The following is an 11,887-nucleotide window of genomic DNA, read 5'->3' as shown; positions in this document are numbered from 1 at the left end:
TGAGGTAAACCATGGCCATGAAGTTAACATGCTGATACATGCATGTGGTCAAGTTGATGCAAAATTCTGACCCAACCATCTTCACATTGCAGCAGAAATCAAGCTTCAGCACATTTTCTCTGTCCGCTGTTTGGGTGAGTTTTTGCCCAATACAGCCACAGATCTTTGTCCTTTCTGAAACGCTTCCATTCACCTCAAGGTTCATTGATATGAGATGATGCAATCTGAGGTGATTTTCTTCTCACCATAGATGTAATGAACTGTAATTTGAGTTACTGTAGCCTTCCTCCTTATTCCACCTCACTGGATGTTTTTTGTTGTTCACACCATTCTCTGTAAACCCTAGAGACTCTGTTTATAGAATCCGATTAAATCCTGTTCTGAAGTTTGATGTGATAATTACCTGAAGCCCTTTTGCTCTGAATCTGCATGATATTGTGCATCACTGATCAGATAACTGAGCGCCTAATAAAATGGTCACTGGTATATAAGAAAATTCATCTTTATTACTTGATTACTGGTTTAAAAATGACATTTATTTAAAAAGATGTCCTCTAATTTAATATTTAACAAAGACAATGTTGTTCACACATAACAGTTTTATCAACATTGAAGTTAGACTAAAGAGAAAGGAAATACTTAGAGAAAAAATGTCGGCAAATTAATGCTTTATTATTTAAATATATTATTTTTAAATCATTAAGAATTGATTACTTAACATTTAGGAAATTCATCTGTAATATAATTATGGAAAGGATAGAAAATGTGAAATCTGATACAAATGCAGGTCTTCTTTTGAGAAAAGTATTTTTGAAATGTGGTTTAAAGTAGTCAAGTGTGATTTGTCTATAAATCATTAAATCCATTCTGTATACCGTTTATGCTGCTGGGTTGCAGAGAACCTGGAGAATATTCCAGACCCAGGGTACAAGGCAAAGTACACCTTAAGAGGATGTCAGTCTATTGCACAAACCCATTTCTCACACTTCTGGAAATTTAGGGAAACCAATCAGCATACAACACATGACTTTGGACTGAAGGAACCTGAAGTACCTGTAGGAAACCCCATCAAGGAACAGAGAGAACCTGCTTAATGTATAATGTACATTATAATAACCAATAAACAGACATGACAAGTTGCTCGAATTTAAGATTTATGCCTATACATTTTCTGTTGAGGTTACATTCTAAGAGAAGAAATGTTTAATATAGATGCATTTAATCCAGAAATCTGAAAATAAAATGTAATAATAAATAACATTATTATTATTATTATTATTATTATTATTATTATTATTATTATTATTATTATTATTATTATTATTATGTATTTATGTACTTATTATTATTATTATTATTATTATTATTATTATTATTAATATTTTTAATATTATTATCATTTTTTTTTGTTATTGTTGTTGATGTTATTTCTGAACTCGGAAATTATATTTATATTACAATGTTAGTTGGCCTTCTTTTTTAAAAAAAAAAATCAGAAATAGAAATACTTTGAAATGATTCTAGGTATTTTATTTTCTAAATTCTGTTGAATCTGACCAGAAGCGCTTAATCCACTCTGAGAGAGATGAGGATTAGGCAGGCAGTGCTGCCAAACTGCAGAAAGAGTGTGAGAGAAAATAATGACATGGACGTGCTGCAATTCGATTTAGGATTCCAATAAACCTCTTGATGTTTGAATTAAAGGAACTTTCAAGTTAGTGCATCTGGTGGTGAAGAATGATTCAGAGAACGCTGCTGCTCGGTGAGTTGTTTGGCTGCAAGCAGGCTCGCATTCATTTCTGGGAGAAAAGTATAATAAAGGCAGAATGTCGGGAGATTAATGCATTTACAATATACAGCAAAACCACATGTAGTGTTGAATGAACAAGCTGGACTTCTATCAGTACTGCTGGTGTTTTTCTGTATCAAACCTATTGAATATGAAATTCTTTTTTATTAACCTTGCTTTTCTGGCCTTATGCTAAAGCCTATATATGCTTTATATTTTATTTCTATAACATACATTATATTGTACATCACAGTTAAAAAACTAAAAGACAAAACGTCTTTGTCTGCTTTATTGTTTTATGTTGTCAAACATGAAAAAATTATTCTTGATTTGCTTCATTTTTGTAGCTTTTCTTAACCTTGGGCTTTCTGGAACACAATCAGGATCAGTGAAGACTACAGGTGATGAGCATCAATCTCCATTCGTTTTTTTAAAAAGGTTTTTTACTCACTTTTTTTTTAATGATATCTTAATAACTTGTATTTCAGTAAAAAACAACTCAGGGGTGATGCCAGTGGGTCTGTGTGGTTCCTGGGTTAAAGACCCTGATGGAGGTTCCTTCACTTCTCCTAATTATCCTGAGAAATATCCTCCTGATAGAGAATGCACATATATAATAGAAGGTCAGTGTGTAAATTTGAGCTGGTGATATTTGCGCCTGTGACTTTCAGGCTCTGTATATTTCTGCCTCTTTATCTTAAACGATCCTTGTGCTCCGTAGCATCTCCGAGACAGTGCATCGACGTGTATTTTGATGAACAGTATGCCATAGAGCCATCTTGGGAGTGCAAGTTTGACTACATCGAAGTTCGAGATGGCCCATTCAGCACTTCGCCCATTATCGGTCGTTACTGTGGGCAGCAGAGCCCGATGTATGTTAGGTCCAGCGGGAGATACCTTTGGATTAAGTTTGTTGCAGACAGTGAACTTGAGGCAACTGGGTTTTCTGCAAGATACAATTTCACTCAAGGTAAGGAAAGAGTTCTGAAGTAAGCCACGGGCATACAAAGGTACCTATTGTTTACAGACCTAACAAAGAGCCTGACTCTAGTAAATCTAATGGTTTGAGTCATCACAGGACAGCATCAACAAGGACATACCTTCAATAACAATAGTTACCTCAGTTGACATACACCATTGGCTTCTATCTAGAAGAAAAACAAGCCTTTCTTTGCCATGTATACTGTACCTTACAGTATAGAAAAAATCATTCCTTTGCATATCCTAACTAGCTAGGAAGTTGGGGTCTGAGCACAGGGTCGGCCATGATACAGAGCTCGTAAAGCAGAGAGGGTTAAGAGCCTCCAGCACAAACTAGCAGCTCATTTGAAGTGTTTTCAGAAGTTCCTTTGTACAAATGTGTTTGATACAGCAGGTGTTTTCCAGATGTCATTACCCAGAGTTTCCAGGAAAGTTTCAGCAAAATGTCCAGCTCAGCTGCATCTCAGAATCCAGACAGAGCAACTAAATCAAGACCAAACAATTTGGCATTAGAAAAGGGAGATGTATTTTTCATCTTTTTCTCAGCCTTTGCATAGGAAACAAGATCACCAAGGTGCATATGTGTTTTGAACGTATGGACTGATCTATATTACAAAGGAAATGTGTCTTTCTATTGGAACATATATTGATCCGTACATTCAAAACGCATGTGCACCATGGTGATCTTTTGTGTATTGTATTTTGTGTATAGTCTTGTATTTTTTGTTTGCAATGTCTTTTGTCCTGCACTGTCTTGTCTGTCTTGTTTGTCTTGTCCAGAACTGTTTGCACCAAGTTGCACAGATGCACTTTATGTATCTAGGACTAAGTCCATAGCTCTGTCTTTGTTTATGTAGCACCATGATCCTTGAGAAACGTTGTCTCACGTTGTTAACTGTTTACTGCAACAGCTATATGTGGTTGAAATGACAATAAAAAGCTTCTTGATTTGACTTTTTTTGGAAATTGGACATATTTCAAGCTGCCAGGAAGGATATTGTAACTCAAATAATTATTTTTACTGTGATGAGCAGAAAAGCATCTCAACAAAGATTGTGTTCCATTCTTGTCAGCCAAGAATAAGAATCTGAGGCTATTATGGGCACAGGCTCAGTCTGGAATTAAAAATATTCACTTGCTCCTTTTTGGGACTTTAATTATAGACTAATGAGTGTAGACTAATAAAAACTGAAATCTCTTACTAGAGACTTATAATCATCTCAGACCAGTCTAGTCATTCACTTCTCATCATCAAGAGATTTCAGCCTGCAGACCCTCCCTCACCATCTGCATCTCAAATCCGTTCATCTGCTATCAACAACAAGCCATAAAGTCACAGAGATCAAAATTTTTCTTCATTCTGGTTATCAATTATAACTTTGCTATAGTAACCATTTTCCTAGTATAATACCTTTATAATGGAAGGATATTTTTTAATACATCTATTTAGAAGCTACAAGAAAATACGAATATATATCATGAGTCATCTGGGTGCTGTGTGTTTTGGATGAGTTAATCCAGACCCGTTATTCGTACGTGAGGGGGTGGAGGGTAGTGTTTTATCGCTTATCCCTTTTAATGAAAGCTTGTCTTTGGGAGAGTACATTCTGCCCCCTCTCTCTGCCTACAGATGTGTGCTTTTATCCACTTTGGATTTTATGAGGAGTTTAAGAGTCACTCTGTATTGTATATCAGTACACCAACTGTCGACTTTCAATGAATGAATGAACGCAGAGTCTCGCATGAGTGTAGAACATTTAGTTTCACACAGATTTCCATCGACTTAAAACAGGCTTGAAATACTTTTGTCTTTATTTGCTGCAAGAAATACAGCACTCCTGTTAGATTACTGTAGAATTAGCAAGTGTACAAGTTTGGAAATAGAGATATACACATTACAGTATGATGCACATACTGAGGCAAAGCTGTCTGCGCTGATGTTTTCGATGTTTGGGTCGAATTCAGATGAGAACCTTTAAGCCCTGAGCATTAACTCCGTCTTAATATTTTTAAATCTTGATATTAGCCTTTCAGTATCATTAACGTTCTTGTAATTGCTAAAACTAGAGCTGCACAAACAATGTGCTCTAATTAGAAACATCATATGCATATTCCATACAACTTACACTTACAATTGTATGATAAGTGAATGATATATTTACTTATTCAAAACGCTTTAACTATACACATAGTGGATATCTGTATATAGCCGCTAATGATAGCCCTGAAAGCCTGCTTGTTTTTTTGGTAAATATAACCCTGATCCCAGTCCTGCACACCGAATAATCCGTGTCAAGCTGCTGTAAAGATAAGAAACCATGAGAGGATTAGTCAGAATGATTCTGTATGGATATATGTGTATATTAGTAACATACATGACCATTATTTGAACTTTAATCCTGCAAAGAACTAGATATAAAAAACAGATGTAAATGAATGACACTCACTGAAATCTTTTATTTTATTACTCCATGTCTACTTCTTCTAGAGCAGGGAAACATAATCTTTATGATAGGAGGATTATTAACCATGATTGTGAGGCAACAGGACCTAATTTTTCCTTCTTTAATCCTACATGGAACAGTTACCATGAACGAAAATGTAGGTGATTGTACTGGGACAGGAGATTTTTTTTCAAGGTTTGGTGAAAACAGTGTGAATATATAACTTTGTGATAAATAATACTTTAGCGCTTTATATTTGCACAGTTGTTTGGTTGTTATGGCACAGTCGAAATCGACACCGAGCACCTTAGCATACAAATTTGAACACTATGGACTACAACACACAACAGTCAACCAATTTCTGATCATGAACACCTGCACTGTATTAGCACTAACGCTGTATAAACACATTCACTGCACTTATACACTGCTGAGTATTCATTCAGTTTGTGTTCTCACTTGATGGACAAAGACCCTTATTTTGGACCTTCAATTTTTATTTTGTTCTGCCTTCCAGTTTGTACCTCGCAGCATTATTAATAAAAATCTTTCCCTGCAATTCAATTCAACTGGCACAAAACTGCCACACAAAACTTGGTGGTTCCAAACATCTTGGAAAACTCACCCCAAGTACTACCTTCTTGAACAACAATAATGTTTTGTTTGTTAAAATTGGTTTTCTCCGATGATGGGAATCTATGGGATGATGGAACGTTTCTCTTGGGATTGCATTAATACCAGATACAACTGATTGAGCTCATGGGGCCAAGACATTACATAGTAGTGGTTTCCTAAAAGACATTTAGCTGTATTTACTAAAAATCTACATGATTTCAGAGTAAATATCTCTTCACAAGTATAGTTTAGACACTCTGGTATAGCACAATAGTACATTTTAATAGAATATATGATCCGGTCCCATCACCACTCTGTCTGAAATATAAATCAAGGCTTAAGACCCACCTTTTCAACCTTCACTATCAGTAAATGCATATGTATTAGGAGTCCTTAATTTTTCTGAAATGTGGTGTATGTATCGTGTACTGTGTAGAGTCCTATCTCTTGTACGGTATGTTTTTGTGTATAGTCCTGTCTTCTGCTATTATCTCATGCAGCTGCATGTGATCGTTTGTCCTGGGCAAATGTCTGACGAATATGTATATGTGTGTATATGTATGATCCTTTGTCCTGGGCAAATGTCTGACGAATATGTATGTTACACTATGTACCTTGTAAAACGTCCTTGAGCTTGGGAAAGGCGCTATATAAATTAAACATATTATTATTATTATTATCTTTCTTTAGTAATTGTAGCATAGTGACTTAAACTAAACCCACTGCTGTCTTTCCAGATCCTGAGTTTAAAGATGTTGAAACTCCTCTAACACTGCCAGGTAAGTTCAGGATTATTCAGTCAGCACTGCATAGGAATAACACAGCAATGAATGGATTTGTGACGCTGAGTGTATTACAGCGTGTGAGTTTGAGATGAGTGGGCCTGAGGGCATCATAGAGTCTGCTATGGTGGAGAAGGAGGGCGAAGCTCTGAAAACGGAGGCTGTGGACTGCAAATGGTTCGTTCAAGGACCACCTGGCTCAAAGGTAAACATATCTTTCCTCAAATAATACTCACAGACTTCCAAGTTTAGATCTGTTAAATGTGTACACAAAAAGTCACATTGGTACTTTTGATTTCTTGGATGTTTTTGTTTGATTCAGAGCGATAGATAATTATAAAAAAACTGTTGACAGTCAGTTTTATGTCTGCATTTCAGCAACATTCTTGCATGCAGACACAAGACTTTTAGCTTCTTCTCATCTTATCCTAGGTAGTCACGCTCCTTTTTATCCTTGACGCAGCAGAAAACAGGCTTATTTTTATTCATCACAGGAGTATGATCCTCACATCTCTCACGCTACATTCATAAATCAGTGCTCGACCGTGTCCCTGCTTCCACAACATATACATAACTAATTTAAGGGGCACAAGTTTGCCACAGAGGCACAAGTTTGCCACAGGGGCACGGTGGCTTAGTGGTTAGCACGTTCGCCTCACACCTCCACGGTTGGGGGTTCGAATCCCGCCTCCGCCTTGTGTGTGTGTAGTTTGCATGTTCTCTCTGTGCCTCGGGGTTTCCTCTGGGTACTCCGGTTTCCTCCCCCGGTCCAAAGACATGCATGGTAGGTTGATTGGCATCTCTGGAAAATTGTCCGTAGTGTGTGATTGTGTGAGAGAATGAGAGTGTGTGTGTGCCCTGTGGTGGGTTGGCACTCTGTCCAGGGTGTATCCTGCCTTGATGCCCAATGACGCCTGAGATAGGCACAGGCTCCCCGTGACCAGAGGTAGTTCGGATAAGCGGTAGAAAATGAATGAATGAATGAAAGTTTGCCACAAACCTTCAGGGTTGGCAATTAGAGTCCATGTGTGTGTAAGCAGCATGTTTTCCCCCTGCTTCAGAGGTTTCCTCCAGGCACTTCAGTTTTGCTCCTCAGTCCATCTTGAAATTGTATGTAGTGTGTGAATGAGTGGTACAGATAATGATAATGGATGGATGGATAACTAGGTTAAAGCATGAGTAACTTTGGGAATATATATCTTGCAGATCTATCTGCGCTTTCTGGAGTACGAGATGCAGAACTCAAACGAGTGCAAGCGCAACTTCGTGGCGGTGTATGACGGCAGCAGCTCAGTCGAACACCTGAAGAATAAGTTTTGCAGCACGGTGGCCAACGATGTCATGCTGCTCACGTCCGTAGGCGTCATCCGCATGTGGGCTGACGAGGGTAGCCGCAAAAGTCGCTTCCGTATCCTTTTCACCACCTTCCGAGAGCGTGAGCTTATCCTTTTTTCTGATTTGCTCTAATCTCAAGAGCTACACTTTTTGCTCTTCAGTATAAGGATGTAAATGTTGTCATAACACAAGACAGTCATCCTCTCTTGTTTATTCCACAGCTCCATGTGAGGAAGATACATTTTTCTGCCACAGCAACATGTGCATTAACCACACACTAGTTTGCAATGGCATCCAGAACTGTGTCTATCCCTGGGATGAGAATGGCTGCAAAGGTATTTTATATCTTTAGGCTATAAAGTAGTCGTAATAGACAATATAGTAATATCATGCATATAATATCTATTTGACTGAAATGATTTGTTATGTGAGTTCTCAATGTTGATGAAGCGTTTTTTTCCCAAGCACAGACACACTGTTTAAACATGATGAAATTTAATTTCATTCATTCATTTTTCATGCCTTTTGACTAAGATCAGTCTACATTCATAAACCTTAACACATTATATCGAAAGAGATTTAGCAAATTTCCACCAATAATGGTTAGAGATATATTGTATATAAGAAACAACTACTGAGTATACTGTAATACGGGCAAAAAAAAAAAATGTTTTAGCCGTGTTTTTCAGTGTAGATTTATCAAGTCAACTGACATTCGGTGACCCAATCCAAGGATCATTATTTCTTGGTGATTGAAGTCAGAGTATCTTTGAGACAAAGACGCATACATTCGTTAATTATAGTGTATATATATTTTCATGTTATTCTAGGACAAAATATCACTCCGGGATTTGGGAGATGAATAATATAATTTAATGATGTTCTGGTGAATATATATTGTACAAAGCACTGAATTATTTTGGTATATAAGGTATATACGTAAGCAGCTTTGACTAAATGGCTTCATCCAAATCATTGGACTACTAATATCAACTAACATTAACGACAAATGTAAACGTGAGTGATTTTACTTGGTCAAAAATTGCGCTCAAAGCAGAGAATCATTGACAAATATAAATAAAAATGATAGTTTTGAAACTAATCTGATGGTCTTGCTTAAATGTTCCCAGCTTCAGGAATTTCATGTCATTTTTCAGGATCATGGTGATAATAGATCATCTTCATTTAATGTGGTATCCTAGTGGGGATGTGGTAGCCTAGTGGTTAAGGTGTTGGGCTACCAATCGGAAGGTTGTGAGTTCGATTCCTACATCCACCAAGCTGCCACTGCTGGGCCCCTGAGCAAGGCCCTTAACCCTCAATTGCTCAGTTGTATAAAAATGTAAGTCGCTCTGGATAAAGGTGTCTGCTAAATGCTGTAAATGTAATGTAATGTAATGCTGCCTGGTAGGGTTTTTACTCCCACTATAAACGATTATTTCCCCTTCAAACAAACAACCATTTTCAGTATCCATGTCTTTCATCAAATACATTCAACAACAGAAATACACCCCTCCTGTTGGGAAAATGCCACATGGTTTTGATTTCTGCTCGATTGGCTTGTGGACACCATTACAAAACTTTGGTTGATTATATCTTCATATTTTTCCTGTCCAGAGAAAAGGAAAGCCACCATCTTGGACAACATGGACCACACTAACATGACCATAATCGGGGTGACCTGTGGTGTGGTTCTTGTTCTGTTCACGGCATCAGTCATCATCCAGATCAAGCAACCGCGCAGGAAGTACCTGGTGAGACCGGACGAATTTGACCCTGCGCTGCTGCCTGAGCCTCTTGAGCCACCACATTATGAGCTGTGCGCATTGAGGAGCATGGCGTCTGCTGAGGAGTTCCCTGGGCTTCGTCGCTCCTCCTCAAAGTGTGTTCATGCGCATCATTGTGGCTCTCAGGCATCCAATGGCAGCCGCACTGACCTGAACCTGAGTGTCCTCGCTGAGACGACCAGCAACCCATCCAGGAGCATCGTGGTGATGAAGCACAGCCACTCGCTCGAGGACTCTGAGCTATGTGAGCTAGATGATGAGCTGGAGGATGAGAACATGGAGGAGCAGGAATGGAGGAGTGTCAATGGACACGAGTGTTCAGTCCATGTGCAATGATTTCTTATTGAGATGATCCCAGATTGACTATAGAAGACTGACTCCATGGCAGAATGGAGATCTGTTTTACTTAAGTCTGTTAGAAAAATATATATATTTTTTTCTTTAAGCCAGTTAGTAAAATTCTGCTAGCTTCTCTAAAACTAATATTGAAATTTTGTTAAATCATTTAATGTGTTCTTTATCAACATGAATAAATACTATTATATACCAAACTAGGTAATTATTCTACTTTAAGTTCTTAATCTCTGCTATTGCGATTTGTTTTTGTTTATCATTTGTTTTGTTCTTCACTTGTGGTTGTAAATTAAAATAGTGATACTGGTTGATACTTGTTTTAGTTCTTTGTGTTTATTATGTTCTCTCTATTATGTGTCTGTTAATACTCTATTTCTTATGCCTTTGTTTTTATTTGCTTTTGTCTGTACCTTTAAAGGAACACTTTTTGGCCAAACACACACTTATAAATTTTCCCTTCACACACACCAGACCTTTTCCACACAGATCGCTGTTGCTTTGATTTTGCTCTGAAAGTTTTATTATTTCTAACCAGAATTCAAAAATAGTTAAATAATCAAATAAACTGTTGATTTCTTGTATGCATTCGATTCTCACAAATAAACAAAATAACTAGCTGATAACTGTTTGAAAACCTGATTTATATATTTAGTATGTTTTCAAAATATTAAACATATCTTGGTTAACTATGTTTTTTTTATAAGTGAATACTGTACGTGAACACTTTGAATCTACATTTGAATCACAAATTATATTTTACATGATATTTTTGTTCTTCATATCTTACTTATAGCAAATATATGGGCCTTTGTGTATTTAAATGAAACAGAATTGTAAGTCGTAGCCTGATCATCATGATACTCCGCTCTATCTACCATCTTCAAGATTATTCTAGGTCAAAGTGTTCCTGCTTAAACAAATGGAAATGATTACATCAGAAAACCCTTAGTCATCATGAGTGATTCCTGGATTCAGGACACATTCACAGTGGAATAAAGTTTAGATCAAAAGTCATTTGTCTTCACATCAAAACAGTAAAATCTGCTTGAATAGGCAGAAAAGATCTACACTTAATATATAAAACATTAATAGTGTTATTTGTTTCTATATATTACACAATATAACATTGGCTTAGTGGTTAGCACGTTCGCCTCACACCTCCAGGGTTGGGGTTCGATTCCCGCCTCCACCTTGTGTGTGTGGAGTTTGCATGTTCTCCCCGTGCCTCGGGGGTTTCCTCTGGGTACTCCGGTTTCCTCCCCCGGTCCAAAGACATGCATGGTAGGTTGATTGGCATCTCTGGAAAATTGTCCCTAGTGTGTGATTGTGTGAGAGAATGAGTGTGTGTGTGTGTGTGCCCTGCGATGGGTTGGCACTCCGTCCAGGGTGTATCCTGCCTTGATGCCCGATGACGCCTGAGATAGGCGAGGTAGTTCGGATAAGCGGTAGAAGATGAATGAATGAAGTTCCATCCACTTGATGACTTTAAAGCATTGCTGCACACTAAGCAATAAATGTAAACAACTTTAATTTATCCGGTGAGGTTTGGTGCCACCGTGTGGTCGAGAAGAGTAACTACTTATTAATTTGCTTATTTAAAAAAAAGGCATTCTTTTATAAATGAAAATAAACACAAATATAATTGGAATCAAAATAACCAACACGTCACATGTAGAATAAACACGAAGGCTAATCTGTCCCTCATGTTTCTTTGTTTTTCTTACTTAAATGTAACGACCGTTTCCTCAGTCAATGCGGAACTGATATTACGCTTCGCTGTAGCACATGGGAAGGTATTCA

At 37.5% G+C, this 11,887-nt stretch overlaps 1 protein-coding gene across 1 annotated transcript; it reads left to right on the top strand.

The window, feature by feature from the left end:
- The first annotated feature begins 1,635 nt into the window (after positions 1-1,635).
- Positions 1,636-10,085, top strand: LOC132848125 (neuropilin and tolloid-like protein 1). The gene is given in 10 exon segments (XM_060873616.1): positions 1,636-1,762; positions 2,137-2,190; positions 2,278-2,412; positions 2,511-2,759; positions 6,567-6,608; positions 6,689-6,816; positions 7,818-8,046; positions 8,168-8,281; positions 9,564-10,002; positions 10,004-10,085. Coding segments are annotated over 10 exon segments (1,497 nt in total). The 5' UTR covers positions 1,636-1,737.
- Positions 10,086-11,887: the final 1,802 nt, after the last annotated feature.

The sequence above is a fragment of the Tachysurus vachellii genome, chromosome 7, assembly GCF_030014155.1.
Source record: "Tachysurus vachellii isolate PV-2020 chromosome 7, HZAU_Pvac_v1, whole genome shotgun sequence".
In the NCBI taxonomy this organism is placed as follows: Eukaryota; Metazoa; Chordata; class Actinopteri; order Siluriformes; family Bagridae; genus Tachysurus; species Tachysurus vachellii.
Note: the sequence above shows the minus strand (reverse complement) of the source record. Positions and strands in the feature narration are given on the sequence as shown.